The 25,638-nt window shown below is 41.3% G+C and overlaps 2 protein-coding genes across 6 annotated transcripts in view; one reads left to right on the top strand and one right to left on the bottom strand.

Annotated features, from left to right (window-relative positions):
- Window positions 1-3,074, top strand: part of TUBGCP4 (tubulin gamma complex associated protein 4) — a 32,478-nt gene extending 29,404 nt beyond the window's left edge. For all 4 annotated transcript variants that reach the window (XM_021713140.1, XM_021713139.1, XM_008059627.2 and 1 more), the window contains 3 exons: window positions 189-305; window positions 906-1,045; window positions 2,634-3,074. In XM_021713140.1, coding sequence (XP_021568815.1) covers window positions 189-305; window positions 906-1,045; window positions 2,634-2,646 — 270 coding nt within the window. In that variant the 3' untranslated portion in view covers window positions 2,647-3,074. The remainder of the gene's footprint in view (window positions 1-188; window positions 306-905; window positions 1,046-2,633) is intronic.
- Window positions 3,075-4,449: 1,375 nt separating this feature from the next.
- TP53BP1 (tumor protein p53 binding protein 1) overlaps window positions 4,450-25,638 on the bottom strand; it is a 118,157-nt gene continuing 96,968 nt past the window's right edge. For both annotated transcript variants that reach the window (XM_021713138.1, XM_008059625.1), the window contains 11 exons: window positions 22,944-23,096; window positions 18,159-18,430; window positions 17,319-17,468; window positions 16,595-17,025; window positions 13,444-13,635; window positions 12,816-13,031; window positions 10,188-10,403; window positions 6,746-6,840; window positions 6,008-6,207; window positions 5,225-5,370; window positions 4,450-4,806 (listed from right to left, as the gene is read on the bottom strand). In XM_021713138.1, coding sequence (XP_021568813.1) covers window positions 4,619-4,806; window positions 5,225-5,370; window positions 6,008-6,207; window positions 6,746-6,840; window positions 10,188-10,403; window positions 12,816-13,031; window positions 13,444-13,635; window positions 16,595-17,025; window positions 17,319-17,468; window positions 18,159-18,430; window positions 22,944-23,096 — 2,259 coding nt within the window. In that variant the 3' untranslated portion in view covers window positions 4,450-4,618. The remainder of the gene's footprint in view (window positions 4,807-5,224; window positions 5,371-6,007; window positions 6,208-6,745; window positions 6,841-10,187; window positions 10,404-12,815; window positions 13,032-13,443; window positions 13,636-16,594; window positions 17,026-17,318; window positions 17,469-18,158; window positions 18,431-22,943; window positions 23,097-25,638) is intronic.

The following is a 25,638-nucleotide window of genomic DNA, read 5'->3' as shown; positions in this document are numbered from 1 at the left end:
ATAATAGCAGGAAGGGATGAGTTTGTTTTACATGTGTTAACATTTGAAGGGCTGGCAGGTCTTGCTAGTGGCAGTGTCTATCCTGAGGTCAGATCTGGGAGGTCAGCTATCAGATTATTTCCCCAAATCTTTAATTTCACAGATGTATCTTCTTTCTTTTCCTAATGCCAACTCTATTTCCTGGATAGGTGTTCCACTGCCTGAATGAGATCCTAGATCTGTGTCACAGTTTCTGTTCGCTGGTCAGTCAGAACCTAGGCCCCCTGGATGAGCGTGGAGCTGCCCAGCTGAGCATCCTTGTGAAGGTGCGTCTGCCTGGCCATTGGAAGTGTGCAGCCTTGTCCAAAGGATAGAGGTGGTTTTGCCAATGGAGAATTCATGATCTTTCCCTTGAATCAATAATGCATTTCCCCAGTACACACACAGAAATAACAAAATACAAAGATAAAAATGTTGGTATCAGTTGATTTTGAAGCAGTTAACTACTATGCCACCTCAGTGTTCAAAGACAGTTCAGCTCCAAATCGTTTCTTCAACCCACCAAATATGCATTGGCTCTGTTCTCATTTTCTCACATTCTACCCCCCTCCTTACTTACCCTCTATATCACTGAGATTATAATTATCTGCATGTAACAAAAACAGGCTCTTCACAAACCCCAGTATCTGACAGAATACTTTAACTGGAAACCAGCTGCTAAATTCCTACTAATGAGAGAGTACTTTCATAGGAAGTCAAGTATTTTACTGGTATAAGTCACTTTAGGAGAAATAGAAATGGGAATGTGGTTCTGTAGAATTTTGAGCAAGGCTTTTCCAAGAAACTGCCCCCCCTCCACCCCCCATTCTCCATATGGAGGTTGGTGACTTTAAGTGGAATGACAGCTAGAGTCCTTCTCTCTGCAGGGCTTTAGTCGCCAGTCTTCACTCTTATTCAAGATTTTCTCCAGTGTTCGGAATCATCAGATCAATTCAGATTTGGCTCAACTACTATTACGACTAGATTACAACAAATACTATACCCAGGCTGGTGGAACTCTGGGCAGGTAGGAAAAAAGGAACAACCCTTGGGCAACTCAGTAGACTTTTTTGGGGGGTGGTGGCTTTTTAATGAGTTGTAAAATTCTAGAGCTGGAAGGAGACTTTAGCCATCATCAAATCCAAATGCCCTCATTTTATAAACAAGACTTGGAGATACAGAGGTGTATCTGGCCATCTTTATAATCTTCATAAAGATTATTTTGTAGTAAAAATCACCATGATAATAAAATATAGGGGTGGGACTCCCTCCAAAAAACAGAATTTATTTATAAGAAGTTGTGTATTTATTCTTACATGTTTAAACTTCAGTCACCTTTAAAGTACTCTTATTTGATGCAATATACCTATCAAGACACTTTTTCCCACTTTTCAAAATAGTTTTTGAACTTATCAATTTTCATGCCTTTTAGTGCTTCTGCTGTTTTTTGTTTCACCTCTTTCATAACCGCAAAACATTTCCCTTTGAGGACTATTTTTCTTCCAGGGAAACAAAAAAAAAAGTTGCTCAGGGAGAGATTGGGTGAATAGGGAAGGTGGGAACAGAGATCATGCTGTTTTTGTCAAAACTGCTGAACTATCTGTGCCGTGTGGGCAGGTGCATTTGTAAATCATCCACCATGAAATGGGCAAATATGTTGAAAGAACCTCCAAAAAAAAATTAACTGAAGCTGAATGTAGCTTCCCATTAACAATGCTAGCTGATAAACTGATGCTGATGGGTCCCTAGAACACTCACCTAGCAGGGGAGCCTGTACTACAAGGGGCCCTCCCTCCAAAACATAGTTCTGGGTTTTTCATTTTGGTCCCCTAGTATGAAAAACACCTGACAGTAAGATAAGTTTTAAGTCCTTTGATAGGATATACATTGCTATGCTGGGAGGCAGTGTGGCTCCCATTCCCAATTCTGACATGAACTAGCTAACAGATTTAGGCACCTTGCCTTGCTGGCCCCCAGCTTCCTTATCTGTGAAAAGAGGGGACTGCCCCTTCCAACTCTAAATTTTTAAAACATAATGAGATTCAATGGTAGTTGGCTTCTCAGAGATCTATGCCATTCCCATTCACTTTAAAAATAGTTTTTTAAAAATCACTTTATTGTCCTCCCCTAAAATGTTCTTTTTTTTTTTTTGAGTTGGAGTCTCACTCAGTCGCCCAGACTGGAGTGCAGTGTCCGCCCCCGTCCACTGCAGCCTCGACCTGCTGGGCTCCAGTGATCCTTCTGCCTCAGCCTTCCAAATAGCTGGAACTACAGGCGCGCGCTACCACGTCCGGCTAATTTTTTGATTTATTGTAGAGGTGAGGTCTTGCCAAGTTGCCCTCTGGTTCTTGAACCTGCAGGCTCAGGCAATCCACTCACCTCAGCCTCCCAAAGCACAGGATTACAGGCTGAGCCACCGAGCCCGGCTTGCCTAAAATGTTCTTAAACAGATATTTTTTCTAAGCAATTTTAGCAGAGAAGTTAAAGAAAATAAATTCTTTGAGTTTTAATATGACATCATCTAGATCATGGGTTGCCCTGATTCATATTTCTTTAAAGACAATCTTGGGAAAAGCATGATGTTTATTTAATGAGGCTCTTTTTCTCATTTGTAGTTTCGGGATGTGAAAAGTTCTGGCTCATAAGCTGAAGTAATAGTCAATCCTACCACGTTCCCAAGTCAATAACAGAAGATTCAAGACAAACATCCCATTCTCTAGCTATACATCAAATGTCTACAGCCGGGGGAGAAGGCTCTACCTTTTCTCCTAGAAGCAATTACTGAACACCCAGGGGTACAAATCCTTCCCATCATTTCCATGTGGAAGAGGTCTGTCCCACCTTAGGGGGGTTCTTAACTCGCCTACCAGGGAGAATGTATGGCAACAGCTATCTCTCTGCTGACCATGCAAGGGCTCTAACCCTTCACACTGATAACTTTTGTTGGATTTGTTCATGTATTCAATAGTCATAATTTATTGAGTACCTTCTATGTTCCTAGGTACTGTTCAAGCTGTGGGAGATACAGCAATAAACAATACAGACCAAAAAGTTAAGTATTTTGTGGTTCATATGTGAAAAAGGATTATGTTTATAAATAGTCCAATTGCTGGATGTTACCACTAAGCAAGAAAGGCACAGGTAAGACAGGCTTTTCCTCTCCCTACACCAAGTCATTTACACTTACACAGACTGGGCAATTCTAGCTAATGATGATGTATTTTAAGGTATTTTTCCCCCAGTGAAAAGGGTCTTTAAGAAAAATCGGGGCAACCCCTTTGGGTCCCCTCCCACTGTGGGAGATTCTCTGTCCTCTCAATAAATCCTTTCTCAAAAAAAAAAAAAAGAAAAAAAATTGAGGTCAAATTGTCAAATATCAAATACTACATACTATAGGCCCAATTATCCCATCTTATACAAACCATAGGAGTTGACATTCTCCTAGCATGGCCCAGCTATCACTGATAATTATTATTGTAAACCAAAATAAATATTCATTGAACAACCCCCTACAAACTGAAAAAGAATGCAGTGTTCTGACCTCAGTTTATAGTCACCGAATCTGATCTTCATTTCTCCGTCTACTACAGAACTGATACCCTTATTTCCTGCTGTTGTCAATTAAAGATGACCCTTCCACCATTGCTGCCTCTAGAGCAAGGGTTGGCAAGCTGTGGCCTGCTGTTTCTGTAAATATGGTTTTACTGAAACACAGCCATGCTCATTCATTTACCTACTGTCTGTGGTTACTTTCATGTTCACAGCAAAGGTTAGTAGTTGTGATGGACAAAATGGTTCACAAAGCTGAAAATATTTACTGTTTGGCCCTTTACAGAAAAAAAATTTTGACCCCTACTTTAGAGAATGAGAGGACATTAGCAGGGATGACACCAGAGGTAGGGAGGAAACAGCTTCCAATCAGTTGTAACAACAATAATATTGGCCCTCTGACTAAAGCTTTTAACATTTCCAAGTGTTCTCATCTGTGCTTCTCATGTTTATCTTACAGAAAGTCATTCCATCAAGCTTATGGTCACTGCCCCTTCATAGCAATTGGTCCTTTTCCCTTTTAGCTCTGAGAGTGGGGCAATACCCACAGGTCAGCTGTGAGCTCAGCTCTAAAGAGAGACCTTTTTTTAACTGTTAGGAAACTTAGAGCTCTGCCCAATTCCACTCAACTTTTAGCATAACTATTAATCTGAGCTTTTCCCTGTCTTGAAATTGAGTTTTTTGGAAGCACAGCATTTTAGACCGCCTGGAATAACCTTTTGACAGTGATGCCACAGGATAAAGTTCACTGCTAACTTTTTATTTTCCCTGCTAGTTGTCCTCCTAAAATGAACATGCCATTGAAAACCTCAAGAAGGTACTCTGTTTGTCCTCTCATTTGTTCTGAGATTAAGCTCAAAGAAACAGATGAAGAAATCCCAGTTACTACAACCAAAGAGAGCCAACATTTATTTTATCATAAAAGTCCAGCAAATAAAACTATATACAAGATCCATGCAAGGAATCCAATTACACACAAGACACATTTAAAACCTGGTTAAAACACAATCTCCACAATAGCAGGGAATAAAACCAGTAAGACCAAGTATCTTTAGTGAGAAACATAATCATGTTTATATTTTGGATGCTGCTTGAATCCAATTCTCTCCCCAACAATGAGGCACTGGATCACCCACTCTTGTGACACCACAGGCAGCTGCAATGCTTCAGCACACTTCAGCACCGAGGCTGGGCACGAGGGGTCCGTCACCACCACGTCAAATACCCCTAAAGCAATATCTGCAAGGAGCAGGGGAAAGTGAACGAGGAAAGGACACTCAGTTTAGCCCCCCATTAAAAAGACAGATGTGCCTTCTAGCCAATATATCCTACTCTGCCCAAACTAAAGCCCTGTTATGTCAAACACTGTATTACTGATCATGACCAAAAGTTAAAAGTTACAATCACTATATATATGCTGAACTTGCAGAAATGTTTAATATACCACTGGAAACCAGAAGCAGAACAACCCAGTGCTTCAGTTGTGTTGACTCATCTCTTAGAGGTGGTACTTTTCTTCTCTTAGAAAACATGGATATAATCAGCTATCAGAACTGAGACTTGGACAATGAGGTCTAACAGCAGGTCTAAGGACATCTTTGGAACAGTGACAACACACATACACAAACACATACACACACTCTCTCTCCCCAGGTACCTTTGTTATGGGCACTTGAATGGTGCTGCTTCACAGAGGCTGCCCCTCCAGTCATGAGGATCTCTGACCAGAGCTCCAGGAAGTTCTGCTGTTGATCTGATACCAACAGTACCTTCAGATTCTGGAAGGGGTTCTCACGGGGTTGCCTATGAAGGAGAGAGACAGCCCTTTGGAACTGGAAGGGACCTTAGCAAGTGAGAGACTATCTAACAAAGACCCTTTCTGCAAAAGGACTTGTATATCTGCATGCTTTCAAAACTAAGCTCTATGTCAGGGTTTCTCTTCCCTTTTTCTATGAATAATGTATATTCTCTGGGATCCTGGCCTTCTGATCCTACCCTTCTGATTTCCATGTTTGTCCTGAGGCTGGGAATAATTCAAATCATACTCCTTGAGCATTTTTTTTTTTTTTTTTGAGTTAGAGTCTCACCCTGTCTCCCAGGCTGGAGTGCAGTGGCACACTCACGGCCATCCCAATGTCGATCTGCTGGGCTCCCGCTTGGGCATATTTTTTTAATGCTTGCTTAAAACTTAGTTTTCTGACCTTACAGGTTGTGAATATTGGACCAACATACAAATCCTCACACATTTTCAAAAGGTTCCTAGGCAATATAGTCTATGGAAATGAATTGAAATCATTTCAAACCCACTCAAATTCTGTAATTTATCCCACAGACATTCTAGTTTCTAGAAAGATTTACTCTCTCACCTACATTCTCCTCCCTCGAAAAGCTTGCTGTCTTCCTGGCTATACAGTTCTGGATGGGCTCTTAAGATACTCACCAGTCCAGAATTCTTTGCTCCTCAAGGCTGTACCCTGCTGGCAACAGATAATTACGGTAGTTCTGGAGCTGGTTAGCATGGCAACTGTCATGGACCCAGACATGAGACACACAAGGAATCCCACTGGCAAGGCACAGGAAGTACTTCCGAGTTCGACAATGCTGATCCGCAATTAGAAGACACTGGTAGGCTGTGTTACACTGGAAGAAGCAGAGCCAATGGGTCTGGTGATTCTATGGAAAGCTTCTGAATAGCAGACAATGAACCACAAAGAGCAGATCTGAAGACTTACAAATACTAACTAAAATGCCCAAAGCCACTTTTCTGTCCTGCCCAAAGTTACTTTCCTCACTGAAAAGCCCAAATGGCTTCCGCAGATGTTCTCCCTGCTCACCTACAGCTTTCTGAGGGCCTGGATCCTCAAGGGCCAACGAAAACCCATGTAACTCAGTCCTTCTGGCTAAGAATCATCAACTCTCCTAGGAATTCCTACTAAACACAAACTTCAATCTGCTTTTGTCCCAGCAATAGAATTACAGCCATTAACAAATACAAGGCTTTAACTTCTCTTTCTTGTACACCATAAAAAATCTATTTCAACAACATTTTGGCAGTTTCCCAGTTCCCAAAATTTCTGGCTACATTTTCCAACCTTCCCCAACCCCTCTCAGGTCTCTTCTCGTACAGCAAGTTGGTTTCTATTGTTGCCACTCTGATAAGCTACACAAAGAAACTCACCTGAGCTTCATTGAAATCTTCAAGGATATATCCAGCTCCTGCTCGAAGCTGGGATTCTGTGTACTGCTTGTTGAAAGGAGGAATTTCTAAAAATTCTATATTAAAAAAAACAGATAACCAAGATAATCAATAATTACTGAATGGCTGTTTTCTTATTTGCTACCTTATGCCTGCTTCTCACTGACCCTTTTCCCACTCCCCAGCTATCTCCACTGGAGGACAAGTCAAGGGTTTTCCCATGGGTCAGAAAGATCTGTCTTGAGGTCTATAAAATGCTGCCAAAAGAAGGAACAAGAGTAGAAGGAACTGGGGAGATGAAGAGTGGAGGTAAGTCCCAGACCTAAAAACATCAAAAGTTTCCTACACTATGACTGTCACGGGACAGTTCATAGGGTTGGGCATGCAACCATTTCTCACGGTGACACATTCCAATTTGAATAACCCTTACCATCAGGAAGTTCTCCTTATGTCTATCCTAAATCTTTCCTGCTGCAGACTAAACCCATTTACTCTTTTTGCCTTCTGTGGAAATGAAGAATAGCTGATGAACACTTTATAATAAAGCCTTCAAATACCCACTTAATCAGTCTTTTTACCCCCTTCTACACTAAAACTTTGATAAACCAGAATGTTCAAAGTATGAATTTAACTAAGTGAAGGTTAGTCAGAAAATCCTGTTTCAACCTTTTTTATTGAAAACTATCTACCTTTGATGATCTTGAAGTACCTCAGGACAATGAACACCAATGACTGCTCTATAGTCTTGAGGGTGAAGTAGAAGATATGAGAGATGAGGCTGAAGCTGTAATGACCCTAGGCAATTTGAAATTGCTTCTTTTGACCAAATATCTAATTTGAGCTTGTTTTCTTGTCATCTGCTCCTCTCATATATAACTAACACATTAAAAAAAAAGAAAAGAAAAGCAAGACATTAGCAATTTTAGTTAATTAGGGGTTTTGGGAAATTAAGTTCTAATTAACTGAAAGTTTTATCACAGATAAAAAATGCAACCCAATCCAATGTATAAGGTTCAGTGCCAGAACCACTCCCTTTCCCCTTATAACCAGAGGTAAAGCCTGTTAGAGCCAACCCCTTGCGAAAACAGCTCCCCTTCTGATGCCCTCCATGCCAGAGCTCTACATCTTTTTTTGGTCTGACTGCTCTTTTCTTGATACAACATTCTCCACATTCTTCTCAAAATGAAAACCCAAACTAGGTATTCTAAATGCTTATAAGAAACTCAGAATACAGCAGGGCTATCTCTCAGCTTTGTCACAAGCATCCTTTTGACATCTCAATACAGCATGTCACAATGTTCAGCACCAAGACTCTACTGCTGAGACACTGCTGACACCCCTTATTGTCCTGTATTTTTCTCAAGACTTCTACTTCATGTCTGCTTAATCCAGGACTGACCTATTTATACTTTAATCCCCAATTATATTTCCTTGCATTTATGTAATCAAGTATTACCCAATTTAAGCAGTCCACTTCTCTAATTTTCTCAAGTACTTTGAATTTTCTTTGTTTTGGAGGTGTAAGTGTCCTGCCCAACTGGAGGCTAAAATGAACAGGCTGTTAATTCCATCTAAATCAAGTGTGAAGACACTAAATAAACCCAACTCCAGAGTCAGTCAATCCCTGTGTCTGATGGGTCTCTGCTGGTGTACCACCTAACAAGAATGGGTGCCATATTCTTAACTCATTAATAAATAGTCTCATATGATGAATTTAAATATTTTACCGAGCTCCTGTTATAAGCTGCCATCAAAATTCCCATTCACCCGTAACATCTATCACATAGTTTCTTGAAAACTGTAATTCTGTGGAGTATTGTTTTAGTATGAATATCTTCAGCTTTCTTGAGATTGAGAAATCCCTAAGCACTCTCATATATCAAAAATATCAAGAATTCTAGTGCTTTGGGGCAGCGTCCAAGGATACAGGAGCCAACATAAAGCAGACACATTCACCATAACCACACTTTCTACGAAAAACCTGAAGACCTCTTTAAAAGCAATGCCCAAATGCCACCTCACTTAATTTTATGAGTTTATTAGGTCTCACACAGGCCCACAGGTTTTTACCAGTGTGCATCTCATACCAGTCAGCTTTCTTGACTATGCTGTACCCAGCAACAAATAAAGAATCTATAGAGCTGCCTTGTGAAGTCTTGGTTTAGGGAATGGCTAGCAGTACAATACTGTGAAAGGAAAAAAAAAAAGACCATGAACATTGTTTTATAGTTGTGACATACCTCTACACAGAATCCTCAAGGAACTCCCAATATTTATGATCAACGTAAAACTGAAGTCCTGGCTAGGAAACTCCTCACATACCTTTTGTATCTCCCATTGTTCCTATCTGAATTGTTTGACAAACTAGGCTTTGTATACACTTAACCTTGGAGATCCCATCACACCACACCTGCTCCCACAGCCCAACTCCCTGCATCACAGCCTCCCTACTTATTACTCTCTATGCACCTTCCAAGTAGCATAAACCTTAATTGCAACTCCCTGATCATTTCTCCCATGTCCTTGGACATATCTACACACGGCTGCAGTTGGTGAGATATAGTTTTGGTTAATTAGCAGTCATCCACATACCTGCAATGCCAATCATCACTGATCTTCAGTGATACTTATTTTATGACAACCACATTCCCTAATCCAGTTCCCTCTTTTATCATTCAATCTGGACCTTTAACCCTGACAGACACATTTGGACACTGCTGTCAGTCACACATATTATAGTGCATACATTTGCATCTGCTCATTCTCTCTCCTACATCATCATTTTTCAGACCTCTCCCCACTGCAGCCTTCACTCAAACACAGTAAGTCACCAGACAACACAGAAATTCAATATACAGATTTAGTTTAAGGTTGAAGAAAGGTACCAAAGTTTTAAAAAGCCTAGAAGCTGTTTCTCTCCAATCACCCAAGGGCACTGAGCACCCCATATTTTCAGTTCACATTCAGATCTCAAGAAAATGAACCTCACCCTCCACATGAGTTTGCTCTAGCAGTTGCCCCTGGAACACAAATGGGGAAGATGGCAGGGCATTCAGAAACCTGATTGACTTGGTTACAGTAGGCTAAAATGAACACTGAACTCTAGTCCCAAGTTTGCCATTATTGTGGACAAAAAGCAATTATTTAACCTCTCCAGGCATGTTTCCTCATCTGTAAAATGGATGATAATATCTCTCTCATCTGTATCACAAGATTGTTATGAGGAACCACTCACTGAAAGGAAAATTGTGGAAGCAATATAAACCAAGAAGCCAGATTAATTTCCACTTCCCCGGCCACATCTCAGTTGCCACTTGACCTGCCTCCTCTACATATGGCAGAGGGACCACCAGCTCATAAGTGACTAGAAAGGAAGGAAGTGCACATGTGTCAGAGCCCCCAGGACTTCCTCCTAAGGCCTTACCCTCTTCTTCCTCACTGCTTCCTGTAGGACCCTCTGGCAGTTTGGAGCGGCTGGCCAACTTGTCACTGGTTGTAGCCATAGTGAGAAGAAAGGCATAGCCCAGAAACAAGGTCTTGTTGAGGGGCAAAGGTCCTCTCTGTTCTTCCAGGGCAGAAGGTTCACCCGTGTTGTCTCCACTCTCACAGGGGCTCACAAACTCTCCTGGTCCTACTGCACCTGGGAAGAACAGGGGTGCCATTACTAGACAGATACAGACCACTGACTAAGCAAAAGCCCTAGCACCAAAAGGCCCCAGCACCAAGCATGATCTGATGGGTAGGCAATGTCCTGATGAACATTTCTGAGCTATGAACCAAAGACCATTCCTATGACCAAGCATTCTAAATGGTCAACAACCTAGGCTACATTTATAATGAAGAGAAATTTACATATTTAAATCTTACACATTCATGACAATGTATACAGTGTTTTCATAAATGAAAATCAACTGTGTTCTCATATAGCCACACCAAATACTTCTGAGGTCATCTGAAGAAAGAGGTTGTTCTAATATAAACAAAGAACAGGTAAGAAGGAAAAATGTCAGACACTTTCTCTGCCCAGTGCTCTGATTTCCCCCAGGGTATGTGCTATTTTGAAGCAGCCTTTAAAAACAAAAAAAAAAAAAACTTTTTTTTTTTTTTTTGAGTTGGAGCTCACTCTGTCGCTCAGACTGGAGTATAGTGGCTGCTCCCGGCCACCGCAGCCTCAACCTGCTGGGCTCTGGCGATCCTTCCGCCTCAGCCTTCCGAGTAGCCGGAATTACAGGCGCGCGCTACCAAGCCCGGCTAATTTTTTGATTTATTGTAGAGATGAGGTCTCGCTGCTGGGTCTCAAACCCGCAGGCTCAGGCAATCCACTCACCTCAGCCTCCCAAAGGCGCGGGATTACAGGCTGAGCTACTGAGCCCAGCTTAAAAAACCACTTTTTATTACCAAAAAAATGTCCCCATTAGATCGTCCCATCCCATCTTTAACCCTCACCAAACGGTGCAGAGAATCCTGGTAATAAGTGTTTTTACATTTAGATAGAGCTACATCAAAATAGCCCAGTTTCAAGTGTACCAGTTTCCAACACCTGGGTACATAAGTGAATCACCCAATCCAGGACTCCTAAAACACCCATGCTAAAAGTGCCCCAATAAGTCCTTGAGAAGAAAATGGATACCTGGAGAAGCTGAGTCATAGATTCACTAAGAAGCTAAGATGACAGGTCATAAATGCCTCCCTAAAATAAAACCAGCCGAAGAGAACAATCTTGAGGCAATATGATAGAATATGTACAAGGCTGGACTTAGAATCTATCAAGACTGCTTGAGTTTGAATCCTGGCTTACTCTGTCACTTTGGGAAAGTTATCTATCTTTTCTGTGTCTCAGATTCTTCAACTGGTAAACGAATTCTAGCATCTACACCTCATAGGTATATATGAGGCAATATGTATGAAGCACTGGGCTCCATGCTTCACACAGTAAATATTCAATAAAGGTTAGCTATTGTCATTGTTTTAAATACCATGAAAACCACTAGGAGTATGGGGTAGACAAGGAAATGACACAACTGAAATACATAAGAAACAAAAGGAGTTCAGATGACAGAACAATACGCTGGCTAATTCCATCAGTTTACTAGAGTCTGAGAAAGTTCCATAGGGCAGAAACTGACTTTACCTCTATATCTCCAGAAACCACAACAGCTGGGTCTGGGTCATAGCAGAGACTCAATAAATACTAGATGGACGGAACTCCTCTCAATTATTGAACATGAGGGACTGGAAAGGGGTTGTTTGGAGAATAGTGGGGAGAGCATGCTCAGGTACAATTTTTTTTATTTTTTAGAAAGCAGGATTTATTGAGAGGACAGAAAAGCTCCCATAGTGGGAAGGGACCTGAGGGCACTAAGATACAATCTTTCAACAGGAAGTCTGAGAAAGCCAGAGAGCTCCAAGCACAAGGAGAGGGAAAGTTTCTAAGAAGCAGAAGGTGGTGCAGGCAAAGGAAGAGATTTAAGAGAAATTTCACCTTTTTTTTTTTTTGAGTCAGTCTCATTCTGTTGCCCAGGCTGGAGTGCAGTTGCACGATGACAGCTTACCACAGGCTCTACCTGCTGAGCTGAAGCGATCCTTCCACCTCAGCTAGGACTATAGGCACATGCCACCACACATCTGGCTCATTTTTTTATGTTTGGTAGAAACAAGGTCTCGCTATGTTACCTAGGCTGGTCTCAAGCTCCTGGGCTCCAGCAATCCTTTGCCTTGACCTCCCAAAGTGCTGGGATTAAATGTCACCTATTTGAATCTGCTTAAACTTCAATACTTGCTTTTTCCCTCCTAGAACCCACAAAAGAGTCAAAAAATGTTTGTGATCAAGTACTGGCTCTCCTATCTACACCCTCTGGACTCTATTGAGAGAATGTGGGGGAGGAGGGTTGCAGTAAGTTATCTCTGAGTAACACTTGTGGGCTTGTTCAGGACCCCAACTTTGTAGCCAGGACAAAGGGATCATTGCCACATGTTAGGCTCCATCTCTCCAGCAGCTGACCCTGAATTCTGCTATGGTCTGAGGGAGAATGAAGCAAAAAGGAGCACTCACCAGGTTTCACAGTGGTAGACTTACGGCCTCGCTTGGCAGGGGACCGTTCCTCTTCAGAAGAGATAAGTTTTCTTTTGCCTGAAAGAACTCCCATGGAGGCACGAGGATTTTCTGTGATTTTACGGGTAGGGGTTGTGCTGCTGCTGCTAGAGGCAGTTGGGGTGGCTGGGGAGCTGATGTTACTGCGTCGTTTCCGCTTCCCTTCCACCAAATTGTCTACGGCAGGATAAGCCAAAGATTGGTCAAATTCCATGGTCTGAGGCTCTGAACTCCAAAGAAGCTGGGAAGAGCCTGATTTGGATACCCTGGTGCTCCTTCCCCCACTTACCATGGGGGCAAGAAGCCTCTTTTTAAGGACATTATATTTTCTGTTCGTCTTTACCATGACAGAAATGTGTTTTATCCCCTATAGGACTGGGAGGCCAGAAAAACCTTAAGGACTTTCTGTTTGGTAGTAGGAAGGAAACAGGGTAGACGTTTAAAAAAATGACAGCTCATCACCACCTGAGAAGTCACATATAGAAATAGTAAGAGTAAGGGAAACAATACTGATTGCTCCAGAAACCACTTCTCCCACTGTAAGTAGAACAGTAGCCCCAAAGCAGTTGTTCAGGAGCAAAGGACTTACCTAAGCTGATATCTGCTGCCTTTGTGAGGGGTGTTACTGCCTCATATGGGCCAAGTCCATACTGCTCTCTCAGTCTGTTTCCTTGCTCCAAAGACAGGATGACAGCCATTCGCTTATACCACTTCCTTTGGCCTTCTTTTTCAATGCTGTAGTACAGTTCCCCAGACTCCTTCCTATGCCCTTTCACCACTCCTGAGGGGAAAAAACATAAAAGAAGCTTGCTGCTGTTTTAGGATGCTTAGCATCTAAAGGGACTCTGCAAAGCAGGCTTATGTCAGGAATTTAGAGATCCAACAGTGGACTGCAGTTAGGACTAAACAAAATTCCACCTGTCAATATCAAACAGTGATAACACTTAGGATATATGTAGCTATTTTACTGGGATTAGGACAGGGGAAGTTTCTCGACAGAAGACAGCCTTTAGTTATAAAATAAAGCTTCCCAGATAGCCTTCATGGGTTGCTGATGATTCAAGTGGTTTCCCTGAAGCCACCCAGTCTGGTTTGCAGGGGAATGCTCGTGGCTCACAGTAGCCTCAAACTGTTACTGGGCTCGGGTGATCCTTCTGCCTTGGTCTTCCAAGTAGCTGGGACTACAGGTGCATGCCACTGTGTGTGGCTAATTTTTAAAATTTTTTTGTAGAGAAAGGTCTTGCTATGTTGCCTAGGCTGCTCTCCTGGGCTCAAGTAATCCTCCTACTTCAGCCTCCCAAGGCGCTAGAATTACAGGTGTGCACCACCACGCCTGGCCAACATGTAGTTTCTTAATGATTCCATTATGACTTACTAAACCATTCCTTCTTGGTTTTCTTTGGAGGATGAGTGATAAGTCTTGAGTTAAGTTGTAGGTGAAAAATGACATCACTCTAAAAGAACATGTGTATGTGTGTTTTTATGTGTCTGTATGTGTAGCAAAATTAGAATTAGAATTGAGCTAAAGAGCAAAGAAAGGAAAAAACAGATCCTGCTTCTCCTTCCTAATCTTCCCTCTCTATTATCTACTTTCCTGTTCAGGCTCTGATTCAGAACCTAAGGATAAGGACTTTAGGTAAGAAGGAAGACAATGTGGGGTATACAAAGGAAACTGGTTAGAATTCAGAAGACCTGAACATGAGTCTAATTTTGCTCCCTATAAGCTGTGTGATCTTGGGCAAGGCCCATTTTCAATCCTGTAAATGAGAATACTCGTTCCCCTCTGCCAATCAATGAACAGCACACACACACTATATATATATATTAGATACACACACACTACACATATAAATGCAAAAACAAGGCATTACTCAAAAGCAAAAAGCAAAAAAAATTACAAAGGCATCACTATGAATACTCTTTCATTCCTATTAATAGAAGGGTCCATTTTGTTCTCCCTCATTAGACTGTGCTTGAATGAAGAGCTAAAAGAAACCCAGAGTCTAACCCCACCTAGGGAAAATAATATAGAGAAAGCAAGTCTTGGTTTTCTCCTTATCTATCCCACAGAATCACTCCTTCCCCTTGCCTGTACATTTCCTAGCTTCAATCCCTATCGCCAAACTAAGTCACAAAGACTACTTCAAAAGCACAAAGAAGTCCAAGGCCAACAACACACTTTACACTAACAAAGAGCTACTAGAACTATAAGCAGTCTCGTGTTGACATTAGAGTCTCAATACATGGGACGAAGAGTTCCCACCCCTTGATGCCACAATTCACTCTGGATACAGAACTATCTATCTTTGTCTTAAAGGAATCAAATGTTGAACTCTAAGAATATCTTTACATCTGAAAGAAAAACAAATGCATCTGACACATTCAAACTATGAATCATAATAAAAGACCCCAATCTATGTGCCACTCCTAATTGATGCCACGTATAGCTAACAACGTTATCTAGAACTAGAAAATGAAGTGGCCCATTTAACACTGAAACAAAGGGGCAAACATCAACTACTCAGAGGATTCCAAATACAAGAGAGCCTGGGGAGAATTCAATAAAATGGCATTTTGCTCATTACCTCCCAGTCCATGTTCAAAAAAATCCCCAGAAAGGATGTTTTTAAATGACAAGTTCAACACAAATAGGTACCTTCAACAGTTCACAGAAAGGAGACAACATATTAAAAGAACTAGCACATGAAACATCAATAACAAACACAAATCACTCCCTATCACCAATACTAGCTGCTTCAAAAATGCAAATTAAAAAGGCACTGATCTTCAAACCAGGGAATAAGTGTTAGATGTGCACGCATAAAAACACAGCACTAACTTCTTCCTAGGCAAGAGTAGCTCAATATATCTGTAACACTCACTTCCAGGGTTCCCACTAAAGCAGGTACAGTAGTTAAGTTTGAAAGTCAGTGGTGAAAGAAGAGAGTGTGGAAAGGGAAAAACACTATAAAGTGGAGAAACTGGTAAATATAACCTTAACCAGTAATGAAGATTAACATCATCAGTGATGTCACACAGCTATTATATACCACCTCTGGCCCTTATATGATGTGATAAGAAAGGCACTTTACCTCTGTGGCATTCTTTTTTTTTTTTTTTAAAGCCCATTAACTCCAGTCTAATGGGAAAACATAAGACAAACTCATATTTGGGGACATTCTACAAAATACCTGACCACTACTCCTCAAAATTGTCTAGGTCATAAAAAACAAAAGACTGACAAATTGCCACAAATCAAAGACCAGAGGACAAGTGACAACTGAATGCAACGTGGCATCCTGGATTGGATCCTAGAACAGAAAAAAGACATTATGGAAAAGTTGGTGGAATCCAAATAAAGTCTGCAGTTTGTTAACAGTAAAATGACCCAAGGTTGGTTTATTAGTTTTGACAAACGTGCCATGCTAATGTAAGATGTCAACAATAGGGAAAGCTGGGTGAGGGGTATACAGGAACTCTGTACTAGTAGTACTCTCTGTACTTAGCAAATTTTCTGTAAACCTAAAATTATTCCAAAATGAGGAAGTTTATTCCAAAACAAATGAATAAACAAAAAAGCCAGTGGTAAGAATAACCAGGGTTGTAAGAATGGGATTTCTGACTTTAGAGACTCCAAAAAAGTAAGCAGAATGAAGTAAATGTCTTGGTACAATTACTGGCATAACATAGTACTGCCCAAGGGCACAGAAAATCTCTACAGACTCAGCTACTTTTCTTACCTGCACTGAAATACTCATCCTCCGAGAGGGCCGTCACTTCAGTATCCAGCGGGATGGGGTCACATAAGAGAATGTCTTTGCCCAACACGTCACACTCGTACCCATCATCAAAGAGCAATTTATACTTCCCAGCTCCCACATCTCGTGTGATTTTCCCAGAGTAAAAATAGCCATTGGATGACCACTTGGCTACAACACGAAGCCCAACAAAGCTGTTCCCTGGAGAAGAGGCATCTAAGCCATCAGAAGGGCCAGCAGCAGCCTGGAAAGGAATTTCTGGAGAGTCACTACGACGTAAAGCACCAGCACCCATGTCTGCTCGTCTTGTGGAATCTGGTACTCGGGGCACAATACGGGTAAAGGATTTATCATCTGGTGACATGTTGGGTGAAATGTCCTCTATGCCCAAAGGGCCAGGCACTGCTGTTTCTCTAAAGAGAGAAAAAAGAGAGGTGAAGACAGTGAGAATAAGAAAACAGAAGCATACACCTACCAATTTTCCCACTCCTTTGTTCATGGTCTCTTCAGCCCACCCTTTGATAACCCCATCACAGGCATGAGCCTGTTCTCTCAGTGGCCTCACTCTGATCCCTGCCCACTCCCCAGTCAGTGTGGGCCCCTCTTCTCCCTCCTGATACCCCACATACTCTCTACTCCCCTCTCTTCTCTCCCTTGTTTTTCTGAACAAGTCACAGACTAAGTATATCTCACACTACCCGGGTACCTGGTTCCAGTGGTCCGAGAAGGCGGGCGGCCCCTTCGCCCGCGCCCACGAGGCGTGCCTGGAGCCTTCCCTCCCTGTCTGATGCCAAGGCCTGCATCACCATCCTCCTCACACACTGGCGCCCCTGTCTGACTGACCCCTTTTCTAGGACTAGAGAATGAAGACAAGTTAGTCTGATAGCACTTGCTATGGAATCCTTTCTTCACAAAGCCTCCCCTTCGCCCTCAGACTACATGGCAGGCCTGCATGTACTGGGTCTCCAGGGCAGCAGGAAACTGGTTCATACAACCACCACCAAAATCTCAGTCAGGGACTGTGGACTGTGGAATAGCAGGTAAAAGGACATCCATTCTCCTTTGTGTAAGTCTATTCCTTCTTGACGAAGCTTCCTACTGCTCCCCTCAAAAATAGCACACCCATTTCTGCCCTGCCTTCTCCTCTACTTTAGGCGCTGGACACTTGCAGAGGATAAGAAAAAGCTAGGGGATGCATCAAGTTGGGACCACTGCCCCAAATTTCAGTACTCCAACTAAAACACATATAGGCTGCGGAAAACAGGAGTGGCAGGAGCATGTGCCCAGCATTCCCAAAGTCCCCTCACCTGTTTTTCTACATTTTTCTCAGGGGCTTCTCTGCCAACGAAGTCTACCTCCCACAGGGTTCTACCCTACTTTCCATACAAACCCAGAACAGGTTGGGGGACAAATGGGAAGAAGAGGAGTTGATTTATCTCAGATGGAAGATGGGAGATTTCCCATTACTCCTCTTTTCCTGTGATATTAACATGTCAGCAACCCTGCCCCTACTGTGGCTGTCTCTCTCTGGAGACCCTGTCTGCACCTCAGTTTTCCTGGGCCTCCTCGGGAGCTGGGTAAGGCAAAATCTGCGGACTCTGTCCCACTGGTTTTCCCTTTGAGCGGTCCGGCTCCTCTCCCTGAGCTGCCACTGCTGTGCATAGCTGAAAGACTTGTCCCACTTGATGTGCGGTGTAAGCTGGATGCCTTGGAGGAGAAGGAACTGATATCCCCCAGGTCACCTGAGGAGCCCCCAGTCTGTGAAGGGGAAACTTCCGTTTCACACTCCTGACACTCTACAATTGGCTCTTCAGTCTCCTGTAAGAAAGAAATGAATACAGAAGCTAAAAGATGCCACAATGACACAGTGCTAATGTGATGACTGGGAAATTCTGGAGATGGCAAGAAGTTTCAATTCAGAAAGGTGGAAATCAGGAGGAAACTTTTTGGAATAATGGAAATATTCTATATCTGTTTTGAGTAGTGGTTACATAAAATTTTCAAAAGCCACTGAACTGAATGTTTACAGTCTGTTCTTTCTATTGGAAATATACATCAATAAAAAATAAAGAAGGTACTATATTGAGACAAACAAGACCTCTACACTGAGCTAAGTTAAATTATTTTTTTATTAAACAAGTTCACAACCTTTGGCTATCAGCAAGAATTCTAACCCGGAAGACAGAGGTAATTCTGTTTGCAAGACGACAGGTAAGGAAGTAGCTAGGTAAGAGGAAAAATGAGTACCTGGAAGGTACTTCATTACGAGTAGGTAGCATTACATGTTTTCTGACACTAGTTATTTTATGTTACCTTTTAATGACTGAACAAGGAAACAGAAAAGTATAGTAAAAAATAAGCTAAAAGTGATTTTAACATTTGGAAAAATGAAGATTGAAAAAGTTATAATCAAAGTATATGAGTTTAAAGCATCTACAAACCAGAAAGTCAAACTGGCTTATCTCACATGCCCACTTTGATGGATTGGTAGTGGTTGCCTGGAGCTCAGTTTTAAGAAGGTTTCTAAGGCTAAATTCCAAAATTAGTGGGGGAAAAGCTCTAGGACCAATTAACAATGTCCTCTAAGGGCACAGCACAGAGAAATTACAGTATGGGTGCAACATATTTGCCTTCCTAGTCTAGAATGGTCATGCAATATTGTGTTACTTATCAGAAAGGGTATGGAAAAGTATAAGACAGCCCCTTCCCTCAAAGAGTTTAGAATCTCTGAGGGAAGAGACAGTATACAATGCATGCACATACATATCCACGTAGACATACTATAAGATGATTAATTCTTTTGACCTCTCACTTGTCAAAAATCTCCCTTTAAAATCCATAAAAATCACTTTTTCTTCCTTTTATTCTAACTCTTTGGCTACTCCTATTTGTGATTCTTTTTGGGTTCTTCTTTCTCTGCTTGTTTCTTTAAAATTGGTGATTCCCAGGACTCTGTTCTCATTCCTTTTCTCACTCTTAAATGCTTTTCCTGGCCAGTCTCACCACACTCTTCCCTGCCTATCTACCAATAATACAATGGTGACTTAGCTCCAAACTCACAGATACAAATTCCTACTAAATTCTTCTCTTTGGACGTACCACAGACATCTGAAATTCAACAGATCGAAAACTCAATCTATGATCCTCTCTCCATTTCTCTGCCTTCAGTAAATGAATCTTGGAAATCCCAAGTGCATCCCAAGTGAATTTCAAGCTATTACTATAGCTCTCTCTAGCAGAAGATGGTTTCTTTCAACCAAACCTCCAATCAAGAGTTTTGAGATAAGAGACCGCCTTGCTCCCTTTGCCATTTGCAGACCATTTTCATCTCACACCTCCTGTACCTTTCAAACCTCTATTTGCTATTTTTAAAACTAAACTCACTCCCCTTCCCTTATTATCCACCAACATCTTCCCAATCATGCATGAACACCTTAGCTTCTGGTTCACAACCTCCCTGCTTTCCCCATCCCTAATTCTGTCATTATTCCAAGTGGCCTATTTTAATTTGTATACCTCTGTTTCCACATTAGCAAAATGGGGATAATAATAGTACCTACCTCACAGCATAGTCGTGAGGATTAAATAAATTAATTCACTAAAGTCCTTAGAATAATGCCTGGCACACAGTAACTGCTAAATAAATGTTAGTTACTATTATTACTTTAATAATTATCATATGGTTCCTAAACTATGTTCCATAGGGGTATAATAGGTATTACTTTAAAAAATATTCAAAGGGCCAGGCATGGTGGTTCACGCCTGTAATCTTTGGGAGAACTTTGGGAGGCCAAGATGGGAGGACTGCTTGAGCCTAGGAGTTCAAGACCAACCTAGACAACAATATAGTGAGACCCCTGTCTCTACAAAAATTCAAAAAAGTTAGCCGGGTATGGTGGTGCATGTCTGTAGTCCCAGCTACTCAGGAAGCTGAGGCAAGAGGATTGCTTAAGACCAGGAGCTTGAGGCTGTGGTGAGCTGTGATCATGCCATGGCACTGCAGCCTAGGTGAGAGAGTGAGACTCAAAAACAAAAAGGAAAGAAAAGTTCAATGGTCAAATAAGTATGGAAAGTGCTGGGTTAAAAAGAATACATATCTTTACTCGAAGACTTTGTAGAACCTTTAATACAATAATATGTGAATTTCCATGTTGGTGGGGACAGGGATTAACAGCGTGCTATGATTTGAATGTACCTTCAAAACACATGTTGAAATTTAATCCCCAATGTAGTAATATTAAGAGGTAGGACCTTTAAGAGGTGACTGAGTCGTGGAAGGCTCTGCTCTCATGAATAAATTAATCCATTCGTGGATTAATGGGATAATGGGTTGATGGGTTAGCACAGGAGTGGATTAATTACCACAAGAATGGGTCTATTATAAAAGTCAGTTTGGTTTTCTCTTATATGATCCCTCACCATGTGATGCCCTGCACTGCTTCAGGACTCTGCAGAGACCTTACTAGCAAGAAAGTCCTTACCAGTTGACTACTGAACTCCCCAGCTTCCAGGCTGTAAGAAATAAATTTCTTTTATTTATAAATTACCCAGTCTCAAATATTCAGCTTTAGCAACAGAAAACAGACTAAGATAGAATATTTCTCAAAATTCTTTATGACACAGAACTTTTCCCCCCATCACACTATCTAACAGATCTGCTGTTTCCAGAAACATACTTTAAAAAGCACCATATGGTGGGGCACGGTGGCTCAGCCTGTAATCTTCGCACTTTGGGAGGCCGAGGCAAGAGGACTGACTGAGCCCGGGGGTTTGAGACCAGCCTGGGCAACTTGGTGAGACCTCATCTCTACAATAAATCACAAATATTAGCCAGGCATGGGGGCTACTTGGAAGGCTGAGGTGGAAGGATTACCTAAAACCTAGCAGGTAGAAGCTGAGGTGGCCGTGGCCGTGAGCGTGCCACTGCACTCCAGCCTGAGCAACACAGTGAGACTCCAACTCAAAAAAAAAAAAAGCATCATTTAAAATATTAAGTGAAGTAATATGTATAACACTTAATATAGTGTACCTGGCATAGAGTTTAATGTAGACTACAATAGCTGTGAAAAATTTCATGAAGGCAAATTGTTTTTCATACTTTTTCCAAAATAGTAGTAACATTTTAAAAATCCACAGACAAAAATATTTTAAAAATAAAGATGAATCAATATTTTAAAAGAAATATTATCAGGATTTGGTATACAACAAATAAAGAATAAAAAACAAATTATCGGACGAACATCAAAATGCTATCTGGGCCAGGCACGGTGCCTCATGCCTGTAATCTTAGCACTTTGGAAAGCCAGTGTGGGAGAACTGCTTGAGCTCAAGAGTAACATAGCAAGATCTCATCTCTACAAAAAAATTCAAAAATGAGCCAGGCATGTTGGTGAGCACCTGCAGATCCAGCTGCTTGAAAGGCTGAAGTAGGAGAATCACCTAAGCCTAGGAGGTAGAGGGTCAAGGCTGCATTAAGCCAGGACTGTACCACTGCCCTCAAGCCTGGGCAACAGAATGAGACCCCAATTAAAGAAAAAAAAGTTTCTTCACATGAGGGTCACAGTGGTCAACTATTGAACAACAGCAATAATATGGCTACAGGGCTAGCAACAGAATTAAAGGAAAGTGTCTGGGTGAAGGAAGAAAACAAAGAAAGAAAGAAGAAAATAGCCATGTCTCTTACCAGCTAATAAAATGGTTCTCAGATCTTAACATATGTACCAAGAAAGGTCCCAGATCTTTAATTCTAGAAAATCTGTCTAATCTCAGCCAGTATTAGAGCTAAACAAAGTCAGTGTATTATGCTATTCAATATAGCAAATAGTCAATAAATGCCAATACTATGTCAAAATTGGAAATGAGTCTATAATGAATCCCACTAAAAAAATGAAGGTGCACCTCTTACCAACAGGTCCATGACCACACACAAATGGAGACAAAGAACAAAATGAGAACACATTAAAAAAGATTTCAAAAAACACATGTACTTAAACAGAGAGTTCTAAATTTCACTTGAGTTTCTAATGATTTAAAATAATATATGAAACCTTTGATTATACATGAGAAAGATGTATCAATCAGGTCTTTACAGAAAAGGAAAGCATGATGCAACTGGTAAAATAACTAAACACAGGTCAAACAGCAAGTCCATGGTTGGGGAAGACATAGAAAGCAGGATCTCTAATTTCTAGTTCCTTTATCTTTATTAATAAAAAGATGAAGGAAAACAAAGTGTCAGTAGCTAGTTGCACAGGAAAAGGGGGATGGGATAGAAAGCCAAAATAATGTTTATCAAAAGAAGTATGCCACACAGACCCAGAGTGTATATTACCTCAGTTACTTTTCTTTCTACTTCTGTTCCGTCTACATAATATACATCTGTGATGACACGAGTGACAAGTGTGCGTACTTCACGAATTGTTCTCATGTGACGATGCAAGACATGGCCATGTGGAGGCTGAGGCATATCAAACTCTTCTTCTCCCTATGACAGAAGATACAGAACACAAGCACAAGTCTCAGTGACAAATCAACTTCTTCATAATAAACATTGTTTAGAGGTTCCACGAATCTGGTATAATCGAATTTTCCAACTGTTTCGTTTTTTGGTTTTTTTTGAGTTGGAGTCTCACTCTGTTGCCCAGACTGGAGTGCAGTGGCCGCTCCCGGCCACCGCGGCCTCGACCTGCTGGGCTCCGGCGATCCTTCCACCTCAGCCTTCCAAGTAGCCGGAATTACAGGCATGCGCTACCACGCTCGGCTGATTTTTTGATTTATTGTAGAGATGAGGTCTTGCTGCCCAGGCGGGTCTCAAACCCGCGGGCTCAGGCAATCCCCTCACCTCAGCCTCCCAAAGGCGCGGGATTACAGGCTGAGCCACCGAGCCCGGCTCCTACTTTGTTTTTGAGTCACCTATAGGTAAGACCAGGGATGGACAAGCTGTATAGCCAAACTTAAAATGACCTGTTTCTAATCTAATGCAAAAGCATAATATCTAGCACTTACACCCAGGGACACTTAGGTAAAACTCTGACCCCTAAAAGTACATTATTTTAAAATTATAATCCTCCTCACATATGTACCTAACCCTCATTTGTAGCCCACATTTTAAAAATAAAATAATTATTACAAAATTTAAAATAAATTGTAATCCTTCTCATTTTGATGCTCATTTACATATTAGTAAGTAATTACTTAAAACAGTTCTTTTGTTAAAGGAAGGCATTCTTTAGCTCTTTACATAAAACAAGAATGATATATCTGTTAAAATCTCAGTACAGTCTGTTTCTCCTGTACTAGTAAGTGAAAACCACAGTTTATTTATACCTGGACCAAGGTATATTGATCTCTCCTAGAATTAAATATAAAATATTTAATCTATTCCAAAAATAGATTATGGCTAAAAAGTTGAGTATCTAGAAGCAGAAAACATTACCAGTTTAAGATTCCATTCACTGCAGTTCTACTATAGTTCCATTTCTACTATAATGAATAACATACGGTTAAATGAGACTCTACTTTTCTTTTTTTTTGAGTCTATCACCCAGACTGGAGTACAGTGTCACAAGCACAGCTCACTGCAGCCTCAAAAGCCTGGGTTCAAGTGATCCTTCCACCTCAGCCTCTCTTCTAGCTGGGATGATGGGTGTGAGCTACCACGTCTGGCTAATTTTTTTTTATTGTTTTGTAGAGACGGAGTCTTACTATGTTGCCTAGGCTGGTGTCGAACTCCTGGGCTCAAGCAATCCTCCCACCTTGGCCTCCTATAGTGCTGGGATTACAGGCATGAGCTACTGTGCCCAGCCAAAACACTACATTTTTATTGTAGCTATTATATAATATCATTTAGGGAGACTGAGCCTCTTTCACTAAAAAAACATTAAGCAAGTATTCATTGAACAACATATAGGTGCCAGGTACTGTACGAGACAAATAACTACTGGAAAATTCAGAACAGGTATAATTCATTCAGTACTTCTGAAAAAAATTAAATGCTTTATCTCTGATTCACAGAAACACAACAAACTAATGAAAATAACACCCAGATTAATTACTTCAGGTTCACAATTTTCTACTCATAGATAGTCCCTGAATTCATGCTTTAGTCAGTTCTGGATAATTTTTTAAAGATGACTTTTTGGATGGACGCAGTGGCTCATGTCTGTAATCCAAGCACTTTGGGAGGAGGAGGCGAGAGGATTGCCTGAATCCAGGGGTTCGAGACTAGCCTGAACAACTTGGCAAGACCTCATCTCTACAGTAAGTCAAAAAACTAGCCAGGCATGGTAGTGCATGCCTGTAGTTCCAGCTACTTGGAAGGCTGAGGCAGAAGGATCACCTGAGCCCAGCAGGTTGAGGCTGCGGTGGCTGCTAAGTGTGACACTGCACCCTACCTAGCCTGAGCAACAGTGAGACTCTGACTCAAAAAATAAAAATAAAGATGACTTCTTAGCAATTTAGATCTTAGAGCCCTATTTACCACCTATAATCACTAGTTTGCTTGACCCTTCCAACTTTTATTACCAAGGATCTATCTGCAGTTAACAGCAAATGCTAGAATTTCACTCTTGTACTTCTTAACAAATACGTTTTCTCATAACACACATTTATTCACATCCTTATCCTTCTCCTCAACCCACTGGCTCTGTAATTCTGAAGAGAAGTACACTTTTGTCTCCCACATTATTTTCCCTGTGGTAGGCTAATTTACTGTTGACATTCCATATCAAAGTAGCCAAATCTTTAAAAAGTATATGTACCAATGCAATAATAGTAATTCTGTGTTTTTCCTGACAATGTGGTAGTAACTTATCTAAAAATACCAAAAGTGTTCAATAATTTACCTAAATAATCTCCACTCCAATTCCACCTTGGGAATTAGAAGGTGTGAAATAGCCGGGTTTGGTGGCTCAGCCTGTAATCCTGAGCCTTTGGGAGGCTGAGGTGAGTGGATTGTCTGAGCCCGTGGGTTTGAGACCTGCCTGGGCAGCGAGACCTCATCTCTACAATAAATCAAAAAATCAGCC

Source organism: Carlito syrichta, unplaced genomic scaffold (genome assembly GCF_000164805.1).
Source record: "Carlito syrichta isolate Samal-C Ts95f unplaced genomic scaffold, Tarsius_syrichta-2.0.1 Scaffold304305, whole genome shotgun sequence".
Taxonomy (NCBI): Eukaryota; Metazoa; Chordata; class Mammalia; order Primates; family Tarsiidae; genus Carlito; species Carlito syrichta.
The sequence above is the reverse complement of the archived record's forward strand: the minus strand, read 5'-3'. Positions and strand labels throughout refer to the sequence as shown.